Genomic DNA, 15782 nt, shown 5'->3' with positions numbered 1-15782 from the left:
GACGCAGTTTTCAGATCGCGCGGCCCCCAGCCCCCAAACTGGAAGGTAAATACTTACTTAGCCTCCGAACCAGGTACAAGCTAATACTCAACAATACTGATGCCTTGTTTTTTTTGCTCTGTCCGGACCGCAACGCTGTAGCCAATTTAGATATGCTATAAATTTAAGAGGTTGCCATGGCCACCGCGTACCCATTGGCCGCCGGGCCCCCTACGTGCCTCGCCACGTCACCAAATCTGAATAAGGATGCGCGAATTAGGCGGCGGCCAGACAAAGATGAGGATCGGGACCGCTTGAAAGTGGGGGAAAGTGCCGGCGCCTCCGCCACCGGGGAAAGCCGCTCGGCAGAGGCGAAGCCAGCGGCCACCCAAGATACACTGGGGCGCGCGGCCCGGGGCATGAGGCTGTGAACGCCACCGCTCCCCACCCCGCCCAGGGCAGCCCAGCGCCAGGCCAGCAATCACCCGAGGACTTGACCGGCTGAGTCTTGGTTCGGACCGGACTCGCCCGGCGGCGGCCAAGAGGAGAGGCGGAGAGCAGCGGCGGCGGGGCCAGGGGGCCCGAGGGCCGGGGGCCCAAAGGGAGGGCAAGGCGGCCCGAGCCGCCGGGGCGCGGGGCTATGATGGTGCACTGTGCTGGTTGCGAGCGGCCCATCCTCGACCGCTTTCTGCTGAACGTGCTGGACCGCGCGTGGCACATCAAATGCGTTCAGTGCTGCGAGTGTAAGACCAACCTCTCGGAGAAGTGCTTCTCGCGCGAGGGCAAGCTCTACTGCAAAAATGACTTCTTCAGGTAAGAAGCCGCGCCACCCTGCTGCCCGAGCGCCCACCCTGCTGCCCGAGCGCCCGCCCTGCAGGCGCTCCGCTGGGGCGCCGGGGAAGGGGACACCACGAACCCCATCCCAGCCTCCCAGGCCCACCGGATTCCATGGGGAGCCGGGGAGCCCACCACTCTCCTCCTGTCCTCGGTCCAACAAGGGCCTGAACCCAGGCAGAGTGAGAAGAACGCTGCTTGGCTGCTTGTAGCTGGCTTTTCCAGGCCGGCTTGGATCGGTGGTGGGCCAGGGGGAGGAAGCCTGACAAACTTGCTGCCCATCCGGCTCTGCCTCTTGCTAGCTGAGGCCACCCCAAGGGCGGAAGCTTCCAGCCAGGCTCGGAGAGACTAAGGATTTTTGCGAAGTTAGGGGCAGGCAGAGTGCGGAGTCCAGAAGCTGGGCTCCAGGCAGGTGGGACCCCCAGAGTGCTTCCGGACAAACAGAAACTTCCCAGCCCCTGAGGGGGCTCAGCCAGAAAGGCCTCCCCTGGTGACGGGGCAGGGAATCTTCTCCTCACTCCCCCCATCAACTCCTTAAACATTTTCTCTTCTGTTGAAAGTGCAAATGAAATGGAAGCTGGAATCAGGACCTCCAGAGTCTTTTCAGTCCACAGCTGCCTACGGGCGCCCTCAGGCAGGTCACAGCAGATCACTTCTCTGAACCTCACCTTCCCGGCTGAGAAACGCCGAAGGTCGGCCTGGAAGGCTGTGGGGTTTTTGGCAGCTCAGCCCCGCCTGCTTCCCCCGGCTTTGTGAGTGCCAACTGCGTGGAGGGAAGGGGGGGGCGTGATTAACGCCCTGGAGGAAGGCGGCTCGCCGGCCCCAGTACCTGGCACTAGGGAACTTGAATAGGAGAAAAGGTCAGATGCGCCTTTACACGTGTAAACTCCTCGGCCCCAGAGGCCCAAGGCCCCTAATGTGGTGGCGCTTGCAAAGCACCTAATGATTTTTGATAAGGTGCATATGGCCAATTATGCTGCCGGATAAGGCCAAAAGTGACTTATGGCTTCTAATGCCCTCACTACATCAACGTCACCCAAATTCGCCCTGTTTAGAGACGTGGGTACGAGTAGACGTGGGGCCCCAGAGTCCTGGGCCCTCGCCCTCCCCCTCCACCGGCACCTCACCCCTCCCCGCGCAGGTCTGCACCATCCATTTCGGGGGAGGCCAGCCTTCTCCCAGCGCTCAAGGAAGAAAGAAAAGGACTTAGACCAGGAACACAGAAAAGGTGGCACGGGAGAGAGCCCGTGTTCTGGCCATGCAGGTTTTGCGTTGCCTTCTGGTCACATTTTCCCACCGCCTGCCAGGGCCTGAGATTTGGGGACCTGGAGATTCGGTCCCTGCCCTTCAGAGTCCACAGGCCCCTGACTTGCTCAAGCGGGGCCCAGAGCAGGGACTGCAGAGTCTCCAGTGCTGGTGGTGCTGAGGGTCAGCGGGAGGTTCCCTCCTTCCTGCTAAGGTTCAGCTCAGAAGAGGCGCCCCCCAGCTCCGTTGCTAGGACCCGACAGCCAGGCTCACTGGCCCTACCTGGACCCCAGCAGACTGTTGAGGATCCAGGAGGCAGAGCCGAGGAATGGTCCAAACCCGGCCTGCCTGGCTTAAAATGCTTCACGACCTCCAGAGCAGAGTTTGCCAGGTGCAGCCCAGGCCGATCTGGTAGGGATGTGGGGTGGGGGAGGGGCGCGACTTGAGGTGCTCTGGGCCTTCTGCGGGGCTGAAGGCTGCGCCCATTGCTGGAAGCCCGGCAGAGTCCAAATAAACCTGACCGAGGCATGACAGCCCCAGTCCCAAGAACAGACCTGGATATTTGTCTCATGTCTTGCGTTCTGGCCACGGAGGACAGGCTTGGGATCTCATTTGACAGCCGTGGAAACGGAGGCTTTTCAGAAGCTAGGGAAGGGTGGGAAGAGGTCAGGGCTTCAGGGGGATGGGACACCGAGCTGGCCCTGGGTGACGGGCCGTGCCGTGTCTGCAGGCGCTTCGGCACTAAGTGTGCAGGCTGCGCGCAAGGCATCTCGCCCAGTGACCTGGTGCGCAAGGCCCGCAGCAAGGTCTTCCACCTCAACTGCTTCACCTGCATGGTCTGCAACAAGCAGCTGTCCACGGGCGAGGAGCTCTACGTCATCGACGAGAACAAGTTCGTGTGCAAGGACGACTACCTGAGCTCGTCCAGCCTCAAGGAGGGTAGCCTCAACTCAGGTAGGAGGCCCCGTGCCCCTCCCCAGGCCAGGCCCCAGCGCCCTCCGGCCAAGGCCTGCCTGCGCTCCCTCCTTTGCCCCCTGCGCGGCCGCGGTGCACGGCTCAGAGCTCTCCACTCGCACCGGGCAGGTCAAGGCACAGGGAGGTGCGGGGGCTGGGGAAGAGGGTCCACGTTTGGAGCCAGCCTTCCAGGATGCTTACACGGCCAGCTCTTCCCCGCCCTCCTCCAATTCAGGAGCCTCTTCCAAGCTGCCCTCCTCCCCGAGTTTGGAACCGCACAATTTCCCCTTTCCGAGTCTTTTCGGCTCCTGGTATTTTCTAGCCGCACTGGGAGGACACTAATTGGGGTCTCGAGGAAGGAGAGAAGGGAGAGGAAGATCCCAGGCCCGGAGGGCATCTGTACCCTCCTCCCGTCCCCTCTCCTCGAAGGCAGGGCTCTCCAGAGAGCGCGACTCCCCCTTTCCCAAGCACCGGCTGAAAAGTGCTGAGAGGGCTTGAGAAGGGCGCTTCCAAAGGCCCAGCCCCGCCTGGAGGGAGTGGGCGGGCGCCGGGCCCCTGGGGGAGGGGCTGTCGCCGGGTTTGGGAGGGAACCCGCCGGCGTTGGTGGTGGCCTGAGCCTGCAGGAACCGGCTACCCGACTGGAGAGGTCTCGGGCCGCCGCTGACGCCCCGTCCCCTTCCCGCTCCGTCCTCTCGCAGTGTCGTCCTGTACGGACCGCAGTTTGTCCCCGGACCTCCAGGACCCACTCCAGGACGATCCCAAGGAGACGGACAACTCGACGTCGTCGGACAAGGAGACGGCCAACAACGAGAACGAGGAGCAGAGCTCGGGCACGAAGCGGCGCGGCCCGCGCACCACCATCAAAGCCAAGCAGCTGGAGACGCTCAAGGCCGCTTTCGCCGCCACACCCAAGCCCACGCGCCACATCCGCGAGCAGCTGGCGCAGGAGACCGGCCTCAACATGCGCGTCATCCAGGTGCGGCCCGGGTCGGGTCTGGCCGGGTCACCCCGCCCCAGCCCCGCTGCGCCCCCGAGCTGTGAAGCTCGGAGGAGCCTCCCGCCCAGCCTCCTTGGCTGAGAGCGCGCCGAGGCCGGTGTAGGGGCGGACGGTGCGCCGGAGATGGCGGCCAGCTGGTCAGACTCCTAGCCAAAAGATTCAGCCTAGCCCTGCTGTCTTCCGGCGGTGTCCTCTCGGGCGGGTCACTTCACATCTCGGAATCCCACCCCCGCCCCTTCCAGGGGAGGATTTAGCCTCGCTGGAGGACAGGACCTTTCCTGTCCTCCCATCCTCTGAGCAGAGAAAGAGGCGATGCTCTTCACGTGCTCCTTCCCTGCGCCCGACGCGCGGGCAGACAGACGAACGGCCAGAGCCCGGCTGGGGAGTCGCGGGGCCCGAGACCAGAGCCGTGCCGGGCGGCAGGCCTTTATAAAGCCGTCAGGCCGCGGATGGGCCGAGGACCAGGAAGCCCAAGTCTTTATGAGTCGCCCCACGGGTCCGCGAAATCCTTCATCCTTGGCTGGTTCGCCGAGGCCCCTCTCCACCCCTTTGGTCTAATCCGGCCCGGCCCCCGGCTCAGGGCATTCTTGGTGCGGAGGAGGCGCTAGGACCCAGCGGGGGTGGCCCGGGCAGGGAGAGAAGGGGACCCGGAACAGAGTTCACAACCCCTTCCTCTGTCCCAGGTGTGGTTCCAGAACCGACGGTCCAAAGAACGCCGGATGAAACAGCTGAGCGCCCTGGGCGCCCGGAGACACGCCTTCTTCCGGAGTCCGAGGCGCATGCGCCCGTTGGGCGGCCGCTTGGACGAGTCTGATATGTTGGGGTCCACTCCGTACACCTACTACGGAGGTAAGCAACCTCCTTGGACGCGGTGCCCCACACCTAGGTCAATGCTGGTTGAGGGTGCGGGGCCGGATAGCCGTGATCTCAGGCTGCGCCGGGACCCCTCCCTCCCTTCTACCCATGCAAGACGTACAAAATCACGAGCACACCTTAAGAGACACGCATCAACACAGGCACACTCACCCACAGATACTTCCTGGACAGAAGATCAGACACATGGGTTCACTCAACCATGCAGTGGTACCGACAGACAAACACATGAGAAAAGCAGTGACACACCCAGGCAGGACCACACGAGTTCAGAGACCCCGGGGACACGCATCTAGACACGTGATTACCCTCAACCAACACAGGTATACCCCACCCCGTAGACATACTGGCACTCTCACGCGTCATACCAAGTCAGGTACTTCTGCGTGCACCCCATCCCAAGCTGACACACAGCCTTTGCTGCCCGGGCCCACGGCCTGGTGTATTTAGCACCAGCAGGAAAGCAGGCACTGGAGGGCAACACCAGCAGAAGGGATGGAGGGGCCAGGATTCATCTGCGGTTGCCCCCTTGCTATCTTCCAAGTCCGCATCTCCTGTTGGGCTACGGGGACTGTGTACACAGCACCTGGCCCGGTTAGCCCAGATGCTGGCAGCTGCTCTGCGCTAGGACTCCCGCCCACCCTGCAGCTTCCAGCACACCAGGGTTCATCGGGGCTGGGGTGGGCAAGGATTGAGCCAGCCCAGTTATGCACTCTCTGTCTTTGGGGCTGCAGAGGGCGAGGAGCCCACTTTGCACAGAGGAAGTTCATGGTTGGTGTTACCAGGCTCAGGCCTGGGTGAACTCTCCTCTTGGTCACCCCTTCCCTTCCTCCTTCCTTCCTCTCTCCTCCCTTCACCCCACTATGTTAACTTACTTCACTCTCCTTCCTGGATGACCTCTTCTGACTCCCTCACCTCCGTTTTTCGTTTTTTTGTTTTTGTTTTTGTTGTTGGTTTTGTGGTTTTTTTGAGACCCACTTGTTTTGGGGCACTGACTCACCGTCCTACGCATTTCAGACTTGTAGACTCCAGGAAGGCACCTTCCCCTTCTATTCCCGAGCCTCTGGATTTGGGGAGCCCCCAGGAATGCCTCTGCCTGCGGGGAATCTGTGCTCAGTGCCACCCAGCCTGGGGGAGGAGGGGCAGAGGCTAGTAGCCCAGCTTGGGGAGAGGTGGCAATGTGGAGGCCCGGAGCCAGGTGCCCAGGCAGACCCAGAAGGGAAAATAAGAGACCCCTATAACTAGCCTTGGTACATCCGCAGGCCTGGGAGGTTAGATCTTCTGGCCTGGCCAGGGGCCCCAGAAACTGTGGATGAAATGTGGTGATGTGCTTTTTCGGGAGAGACTGAGATGGCAGGGCCCAGGTTGGGGGGCTACAGACACCAGAGGCAGCCGGGATGGTGGACTTGTCCTGGGGCCTCTACTCACCAACTCTCTTCACCTATCTTTGGCTCCTTGAGCGCAAAATCTCCGCCCGGCGCCCGGCGGCCCGGCGGCGCAGGGAGGCTGGCGGGGCGGTACCAGTCCGGAATTTTTCCCCGCCTGGGTAATTAACCAAGGTTTCCCCCAGGACCAGTGTGCCTCTCACCAATCCCACCGCCTCCTCTACCCGCGTGGCTGCTGGATGGGGTGGCGGCCTGGACATGCGGGCCCCTCTTTCCCCGGAATGGGGGGGGGGCGGACCCCCCAATCCCAGGGAGGCAGCCCCGCCTAATCCGTGCTGGGAGATCCCGGCGTCGGCGGCCGGCAGCGGGCGAGAAAGGGGCCGGGCGGCGGGGCCGGCGGCTCCCCGTGGGAGCGCGGACAAAGCCCCAGCTGCGGCTTTTGTGCCCTTTTCAGACGGCGTTTGTTCCAATTACCTCCGGCCCGGCCGCCATATGGGCGGAGGCGGCGCGCTCCGCGCGGGGGCCGAGGCCCTCCCTGGCTAGCCGGCTCGCTACGCGCCGTGGCCGTCCCCCTTCCCCGTCCCTTAGGGGCCCCAAATTCGCCGCTTCCAACCTTTCTCTTCACTTACGGGGAGAATGGAGCGAGTGGTTTTTAAAAAGTAATTGGCGACCGTTTGAGCTGTTGCCTAAACCGTCTCCAGGCCCGCCTCCAGACACTCCCCGTTTGGACTGATGTCGGGGGAGGGGGGTTTGGAGCGGGAAGGGGGCGGCAGGGGGCGTCCAGGACTCGCCCGGGTGACAGACCCCCAACACTAAGCAGGAGGCGTGGGTCTGCAGAGGAGACCCCGGCTTCCGGGCGCGCCGGTTTTCCCGCCGTACAAAGCGGGTTATTGTCGCGAGTGCGGGCTACACGGCGCTCCTTTCCTGGCTTCCCACACCCCACTCCTTGGGGCCGACCGGGGGGAGGGGAAGAGGCTGTACGGAAGGACTTCAGGAAAGGGGGCTCTAGGAGGAGGTCACACGGCTGATGCAGAGACACTTTGCTGAGAACGGGCGAGCGTGTCATCTGGACCCTCTGTGCTCCCGGAATTTGCGGGCAAAATGCGCATTTGTGCATTTTTCCGGAGAGAGAGCCCATGGCTATCATCAGTTTATCAAAAGAGCTCAGTGTCCCCCGGTACTCCAAAACCTTGGGGTCGTGGCAAACCCGCCCGGGGTCAGCCTGGAGGACCCCAGGCACACGGAACTCTAGGCGTGGCCCGGCGGGTGTTCTCATCCTCCTCCCCATCTCCCGAGTCTCTGGGCCTCAACTCTCTCCGTTCCAGGCCAGGTGAGGCCGGCACAGACGGTCGCAGTCCCACGTTCCCCGGGACGGACGCGGGGCGCAGGGGCCGAAGGAGAGGGCGCGGAGGCCGCCTTGCGCGCTCCGAGTCCAGGGTTCCGCGGCCGGGGCCCAACTCGCCAGCCCCTCGGCGCTCCGGCCGCGCTTCTCCCCGGCGGGGTCTCGGGCCGATCCCGGGCACTTCGCCTTCGGGTCTCCGTCCGCCGCCCCTGCGTCGCCGCCCTGCTCCTCTCGCCGGCCTCCCGGCCCCGGCGTCTCTGGCCGTCTGTCTGACTCATCTCGCGCGTCTCTGGGCGCCTCTGTCTCTCCCGACCTTCCGTCTCGTTCCGGGGTCTCTTGCCGCGTTTCTCCCGTGTCTCTAACCACACGGCCGTCTCATCTTTCTCTTTGCGTCCTCTGGACTGTCTCTGCCTTACTCGAATAAAGCCGGGTCTCCGTCTCAGCCGTGGGTTCGGTGACTGAGGCTCTTTTCTTGCCCGGACGCCGACTCTGAGTCTGGGGGCTCCCCGCTGCATCCCCTCTCCGCTCCCCTTTCACCCCGTCCTCTGCCGAATCTCTCCCTGTCTCCTTATCTGGCGGTCGCGTGACTCTCGCTCGCTGCGTATCTCTCACCGACTCTAAGACACTGTCAGGCCTCGTCACTGTCTGGCGCCTCCCGCTGTCTCCGCTCCGTCTCCCTCTGGCAAGGAACCTCTCTGTGTGCTCCGCGTCGTCTCTGAGCCTCTCCCGGCCCCGAGCGTAGCCTTTCCGTGCTTCTGGTTGTCTCTCTGGCCAGCACGAGCTCCGGGGCTGGTCCCCCGCCCCTCCGGCCTCCCTTGGTCTCCGCAGGCCTCTCCACGGGTCTTTCTCTAACCTCGAGTCAGTGTCGCGCGGTCCCCCGTTAACGTCCTGTCCCGGTGGCCCCCACCACGTCCCACGTCTCTGGCCTTTGTCTCCCCGGGTCCCCTCCCCCGGGTCTCTTCCGCCGGGTCCCTCGAGTCCCTGGGCGACCTCGCATCTCTCACTCTCCCCTCTCCCGCCCCGTCCCCTCCGCAGACTACCAGGGCGATTACTACGCGCCGGGAGGCAACTACGACTTCTTCGCGCACGGCCCGCCGTCGCAGGCGCAGTCCCCGGCCGACTCGAGCTTCCTGGCCGCCTCGGGGCCCGGCTCGACGCCGCTGGGCGCGCTGGAGCCGCCGCTCGCCGGCCCGCACGCCGCCGACAACCCCAGGTTCACCGACATGATCTCGCACCCGGACACGCCGAGCCCCGAGCCGGGCCTGCCGGGCGCGCTGCACCCCATGCCCGGCGAGGTGTTCAGCGGCGGCCCCAGCCCACCCTTCCCCATGAGCGGCAGCAGCGCCTACAGCGGACCCCTGTCGCACCCCAACCCCGAGCTCAACGAGGCCGCCGTGTGGTAAGGCCGTCGGGCCGGGCCGCCCCCCGCCCCCCGCGCTCGGCCCTGGGGCCTCGCCCGGCCGTCCCCACCCCCCCAGCCCCACCCCCCGCGCCCGGGACGCAGCCTCCCGAAACCAAAGCGCCCGACGCGGCCGCGGCGCGGGGCGCCCTCGGGGGCTCTCTCTCGAGTCCGAACTCCACCGGCAGCTGCTTCTCGGCTGGGCGCGGAGGGGTACCGACCCCCGCATCTGCATCCACCCCTGGGACTCTCCGGGAACCCCCTGCCCTCCGCCAGCGCTCCCCGGCAGCCGCGAGCGATTTCTTGGGACCAAAGTGAATACTCCGGAGGGTCAGGGGATTTCGAGCACGCTCTAGACTTCCCCCGACCCCCCACCACCACCCCGCACCTCGTTGGACCAAGAGAGGGCTGAAGCCGAGGGACAGAGACAAGTTTTTTTTCCCCTCCTTGCAATCCGAGTGGCATTTTGTAATCCTATTTCTCACTCTGCTTTCCCGTCTTTAAAAAAAAAAAAAAGATAAGAAAAAGAGAGATCGAAGAGAAGAAAGGGAGCAAAATGAGTTAGAGAGAAGATGGAGAGAGCGCCAGCCAGAGAGAGAGAAAAGATGGAGAGAGAGAGTGAGAAACACGCTTGGACGGGGGTGTCGCTGGGAGGAAGACAGCGCCACCTGCGCGTTGGCGCCCCCTGGTGGCCAATCTTGAGGATCACGGTCAGCTTCTCTAGGAAGGGGCGGGGGGCGGTCCGGACATCGGCGGCCCAGGGCCAGACCCCCACCTCTTCCTTCCTTTGACATTTATTCTGACCCCGGGGGTCCAGGCCAGACTCAAACACTCGCCCACCCTGCGCTCCCGCTGGGCAAGGCGCCAAGATTTCTTGGGCTCTTGCCCACAGACCACCCTCCGTGCCCGGGTCCTGGAGGCTGGGTGGTCAGGATGTACAGTATTATACTTTTTTGGAAGTTGAACGCTTCTAGTTTCCTTATTTTGTATAAAGAAGAAACAAATAAAGTATGTTTTTGTGTTTACTGTTTATTTATTGTACACTAGTTATCTGGGGTTGGACATTTTATATTTTTAAGAGGCGGGTGGGCAGAGTGTGGGAGGGCAGCAGAAAGAGGTTTACCTAAAAAAAAAACCCACAAAAAACCCACAAAAAAAAACACAAAAATTCAACTTTTTTAAAAATAAAGATTAATAAAAAAAATTCTTTTTCCCTCCGCGCTGTGTGGTTTTCTTTCTTTCTTTCCTTGTTTTGTTTGTTTGTTTGTTTGTTTCTTTTTTGTGCCCCTGTCTTCAGTCACTCAGAGTGAATGGAGCTGTTCTGGTTCTTGTTTCTGACATAAAACGGACTTGATGGGTGCAAAGACCTCTCCTCATCTAGAGGGGTGGCAGGGGGGTCTTTTGGCAATTACCAGGTAAGGAAGGTGCCTGTCATGTTTTTTTCTTTTCTCTTTTTTTTTTTTTGGACTGCTACTATGCACCACTAGTATCTCCCCCTGCTTTACGTAATACCCCGATCTAACACAAGCCAGCCTGGCACATAGTAGGCCTTCAAAATATTTGATGACTGAATGGATGTGTGATTTGTTTGTCCGCAGAAGAATTCTAGCTTCACTCCTAATTACGCCTCCATGTAATTCCAGGTGGCAGAAACAAAACCAAACAAACAAACAGGCTGGTAGGCCCAGTGCTAGTTATCTGCAAGGCTGTATTAGGACAGAAAGTGCCCCCAGGGAGAGCAAGGCTGTTTGCCCTGCAGTTCTTATGCAGTGCCTGCTTGTGCCCTTCGGTAAACCAGCATGATGGAAGGGAGTCCTCCGGGAGACTTAATGGGCCTGAGGCCACTCCCTAAACACAAGTCCCTCCCTCTCTCTGCCTCAGTTTCCCTACCTTCAAAAGTGGGGACTGGAGGGAATGCTTCCTATGCCTCATTTCCTTTCTGCTCAAACACTGTAAGATGAGAAAAGCAGACGAGGAGAGAAAAATAGACGGAAGAGGGTCCCGCGTTTGGATGCCTTTTCCCCCAAGCTTAGGGTGGGGGGAGCTTGCCCATTTTAGCAGCGGCAGGAAAAGGAGGGGGACAAGGAGCTGGTGGGTAGTGAACCGCCAATGGGCACATGCTAAGGGTTCTCCTCATCTGTCCTTCTTTTGTGTGGACATCACAAGAATTAATTCGAGGTGACCTGGCTTTTTCTTTTCGTTCCTTATAGCACATTTTCTTTTTGTTCCTTATAGCACAGACAAATGCTACTTGCTCATTGTGGAAAATCTAGAAATTTCAGATAAACAAAAGGAAGAAAAAGCAGTCGCCCAGAATCTCAAGTAAAGTAGTGGATGCATTTCCTTCCAGTCTTTTTTTCTTTTTAGGACTAGAGATCGTGCACACATAGACACAGAGCATAGACTTGCCCTTGGCATGCTCACAACTCTGGGAGCACCAGGCGTGGGAGAGGCCCACTCTTGTGTCAGGGGATCCTTGAATAACCCTGGGGTGGCCCCATCAAGATCTCATAGGGTGGCTTCGGAAACCGGAGTCCAGGAGGGATGTGATCTCTGGCGTCACGATCTGGACTTGAGACTAATTCCCCAGGGGCTCTTCCTCTGAGTGTTTGTTAGTGAGGAGGGTTGGGAGCAGAGGTCACCTAGGAGTGGGTTGAGGGAAGAACAGAACAAGGGCCCTGGGGTCTGGGAGACTATCTGGCTGGTCACCGCATCACCTTTTTGAGCCTCAGTTTGCTCCACCATGAAATGGGCTCACAATGGCATTTCATCCCCATTGGAGAGATGCAATTTAACCCGTGGCCAAGGTTTAGGAAATATAGGTCTTGGATTCAATCCTCATCCCCATCCTCTGCCAAACACCCCCCCACACACCCCCACACCCACACCGCCACACCCCCACACACACACACACACCAGCTTCCTTGGACGATGACAAGGGGAGAGAGAAGGGGACGCTTGTCAAAATCAGCTCAAATCCACCCCCACTCCTGTGAGCTCATTTCAGCTCCCCTAGTGCCTGCTGGGCCCAGGGCCAAAAAACACCCCCCCACACACCCCCACACCCACACCGCCACACCCCCACACACACACACACACCAGCTTCCTTGGACGATGACAAGGGGAGAGAGAAGGGGACGCTTGTCAAAATCAGCTCAAATCCACCCCCACTCCTGTGAGCTCATTTCAGCTCCCCTAGTGCCTGCTGGGCCCAGGGGCTCTGGGAGGAGAAATCTCACCCCCCACTCCACCCTGCAGCAGTGACCCTGCAGGTGTCACTGTCATGGTCTTGGGTGCACTTAATTAGGGAGGCAGTTCCTAAGGAAAGCTGGGTGGAGAAGGAAGAGAGTTGGAAAGGGACATTTGTCCCTACACACCCACAACCATTTTCTCAAAGTGTGATCAGAAGACGAAGCTTGCTAAAAATACATATCCCTGGGCCCCCTGGCTCATGGCTGGAATTGCTCTCTGGCGTGGTGCCCAAGATGCTTTACATTTGTCAAGCTCCCCCATTGCTTCTGAAGTCTCCCAAACTTGCAGGACCTCTGCCTGAAATAGTCGTGTCCAGAGTCTAATATGATCCTCATAACGCCCCTTCAGGATAAGCGTTGTTATGCCCATTTTACAGATGAGGAGACTGAGATTCATGAGCTGCCTGGGGTCACACAGACATGGAGTAGTTTTGAATCAAGAGCTTCTGCTTCCAGAGCCCACATTGTCCCTGGACCCAGGACGTTGCCCGGCACAGGTAAGACCTCATTCTGTGTCTAACAACTACCTGAATGAATGAATGAATGAATGAACGAAGGAATGAAATGAAATGAATGTGCTCCAGATGCCGTAAAAAGAACTTCAAGGAAGACTCTGATGAATGCTAATTCTTACTGGTAGCAACCTCACTGGATTTTGTTTAAAAGCCCTTCCGGGGTTAAACAAAGCCAGCCAGAAGGGCAAAGGGCTCAGTGAAAATTGCCAAGGTCAAAAGACAGAGGACTTCCAGCTTCTCCACGTTTGTCCTTGTTTCTTTCTCTCTCCCCCGTCCTCGTCCCTTTCCTCCTACATTAATGTATCTGTTCATCTCCTCTATCTCCTCATCGCCTGTATTTATTATCATTTAAAACTAAAAGGTCTCCGAGAGGACAAAAAATACGGTGAGCTGTGCAGGTAAGGAGGTTAGCCAGCCCCTGGCTGCGCCTTCCAGCTCTGGGAAAAGGGGGACATCGCCTCTCCCTTGCTGCCCCGAGGCTGTAATTCTGGCCGGCACTGGACAGTGAAGCCACATGTATTCCAGCCCCCCGCATGCATGCATGCCCTGCCCCGCCCCCATCTCTGTCCTGCTGCCCTGAAATGAACACCCCACGGAGCCCGAGCCTGAGATCTGACCCACTGTCTTAGGACTAATATTTAAAATGCAGAATGGCTGTGGAGGGTTCCTGCTCCCAAGCCTTGTCGTGCAGTAAAAAGATATAAACAGAATAAATTACCTCTCTAGCTCGGATTATGAGAATACCCATCTCCTGACCGGAATTTTAAGTCCTGTCTCCCTCATAGTGCTGCATCCGGCTGATTTATGGAAACCCGAGCACTTCTCTGCATATTTCTTCTGTTCAGCCAAGTGACCGAGTTTACCCTTCCTATGCCATTAGCGTTATTAACACCTGGGCAACCGATCATTGCAAATGGGCCATTTCTGTGATGAACGGAAACCTCTCCCACTGTTTCTCTGGGGCCTTGCCGCCTCTGGCCTCCTCTTTCTGCACTTTGTGCTGGGGCTCAGGACCACCCCCAGCACCTGCTGAGGGGCTCCAGGGGGTCTGGGAGGAAACCTCTCACCCCAGCACGTGTCCATGCTTTCAGGCAAGCACGCAGAAAGTGATAATACCACTCATTTTTTTATGCCTCAGAGAATGTTCCAGATGGAGGGCAATGCCCCCATTGACCAGGGAAAGAAACTGAGGCTCAGAGATGGCAAAAGACTAGCCTAAGTTCCCAGAGAAAGTTTACAGCAAAAGTTGGGATCTGAATTCAAATCTTCCAGCCCCTTGACACTCAAAGTATGGTCCTTGGATCAACAGCAGTGGAATGCGGAATCTCAGGCCCCACCCCAGAACTTCAGAGCCAAAGAGTGCACAAGCCCCAGGAGATGAGGGTGCACATTCGGTTTTTCGAAGCATTAGCTTAGAAACACACGCAGGTTCTCAATAATCCCTTTTTCACTGGAGGAAAACCTTATGGTGTAAATTCTCCTTGCTCAGAAGCAGCAGGGACCCCGCTGCCACGGTCATACCAAGTGAAGGTGAAGCAGCTGGCCAAACCAGTGTCACCCACCTAGGCACCTGTAGCACTGTGTCCACTGCTTCTTCCATTATAACACCTCAACCCACACCGTGTCTGTGTCCTGACCCCCAGGCTGTGAGCAACTTGAGACCAGGAAATGTATGTCACTCGATTTCGGGCACTCAACCTCTCTGAGCCTCAGCTTTGCCATCTATAAAAAGGGCACAATAAGATCTAACTTCAAGAGTCATCCCAAGGGTTGGGACTTCCCGGGTGGTCCAGTGGCTAAAGCTCCGCACTCCGAATGCAGGGGGCCTGGGTTCGATCCCTGGTCAGGGAACTGGATCCCACATGCCACAACTAAGAGTTCACATGCTACAGCTAAGATCCCACATGCCGCAACTAAGACCCAGCACAGCCATATAAACAAATATTAAAAAAAAAAAAAAAGAGTCATCACAAGGGTTAAATAAGTCTTCATATGTTATGGTCTAAACACAGTGCTTGGCATGGAGCAGGCCATTGGCTAATAAACACTGAATGAAACAATAATAATACAGGAATAATAACAATGGCTGTGTATCGGATGCTGTAGCTACTGTTATCATTATCCCATTTTCTTCTTTGAAGAAGTGCTTAAAACGTATTCTAAAACCAGGACTAACTTCACAGCCTATTTGGACAGAGATGCAATTTATTACTTTCCACAACATACTTCAAGATATCAATGTTATCTAATGGAAAATTATAGGGCTTGTAAAGATAAGAATAGTAAGAGATCAAGGTCTAATAAAGAATAATCTGGCAATCTGTTTCTTTTTATTTTTTGGCCACACTGCATGGCTTGTGGGATATGGGATCTTAGTTCCCTGACCAAGGATTGAACCTGGGCCCTCGGCAGTGAGGGTGTAGAGTCCTAACCACTAGACTGCCAGGGAATTCCCTGGCAATCTCTTTAAAAAGAAATGCACCACCAATGGATGAAAAGAGAAAATGTGGCATGTCCCTACATGGACTATCATTCAGCCATAAAAAGGAAGGAAGTACTGGTACAGGTTAAGACGTGGGTGAACCTTGAAAACATGATGCCAAGTGAAAGAAGCCAGTTGCAAAAGGACCATATATTGTATGATTCCATTTGTATGAAATGTCCAGAACAGATAAATCCATAGAGACAGAAAGCAGATTGGTGGTTGCCAGGGGTTGGGGGGAAGGGAGGTATGGTGATGGCTTAGTGGATGCAGGGTGTCCTTTTGGGTGACGAAGATATCTTGGAACTGGATAGAGGAGGTGGTTTCACAACACTGTGAACGTAACAAATGTCTCCGTATTGTTCACTTTATTTATTATTATTATTTTTGATGTTGGGGGTAGGAGTTTATTAATTAATTTATTTATTTTTGCTGTGTTGGGTCTTCGTTTCTGTGCGAGGGCCTTCTCTAGTTGTGGCGAGCGGGGGCCACTCTTCATCGCGGTGCGCGGGCCTCTCACTATCGC

General features: G+C 57.9%; 1 protein-coding gene across 2 annotated transcripts; it reads left to right on the top strand.

Moving 5' to 3' along the window:
- Window positions 1-269: 269 nt before the first annotated feature.
- Window positions 270-9509, top strand: LHX5 (LIM homeobox 5). 2 transcript variants are annotated; one of them, XM_007104628.1, is made up of 5 exons: window positions 270-792; window positions 2789-3012; window positions 3711-3988; window positions 4693-4858; window positions 8645-9509. In XM_007104628.1, the coding sequence occupies exons 1-5, from the start codon at window positions 620-622 to the stop codon at window positions 9010-9012; spliced, it is 1209 nt and encodes a 402-aa protein (XP_007104690.1). In that variant the 5' UTR covers window positions 270-619; the 3' UTR covers window positions 9013-9509. The 2 variants fall into 2 exon arrangements, with proteins under 2 accessions (XP_007104690.1, XP_054936599.1); XM_055080624.1 differs by lacking the exon at window positions 270-792 and having other exon boundaries at window positions 2586-3012; window positions 8645-9012.
- Window positions 9510-15782: the final 6273 nt, after the last annotated feature.

This window comes from Physeter macrocephalus, chromosome 19, assembly GCF_002837175.3.
Source record: "Physeter macrocephalus isolate SW-GA chromosome 19, ASM283717v5, whole genome shotgun sequence".
Taxonomy (NCBI): domain Eukaryota; kingdom Metazoa; phylum Chordata; class Mammalia; order Artiodactyla; family Physeteridae; genus Physeter; species Physeter macrocephalus.
Note: the sequence above shows the minus strand (reverse complement) of the source record. Positions and strands in the feature narration are given on the sequence as shown.

Coding starts and splice junctions, on each gene's coding strand:
- LHX5 (XM_055080624.1), top strand. CDS start 2,586: ATGACAGCCCCAGTCCCAAGAACAGACCTGGATATTTGTCTCATGTCT. Junction 3,013..3,710: donor GGAGGGTAGCCTCAACTCAG/GTAGGAGGCCCC, acceptor GTCCTCTCGCAG/TGTCGTCCTGTACGGACCGC. Junction 4,859..8,644: donor TCCGTACACCTACTACGGAG/GTAAGCAACCTC, acceptor TCCCCTCCGCAG/ACTACCAGGGCGATTACTAC.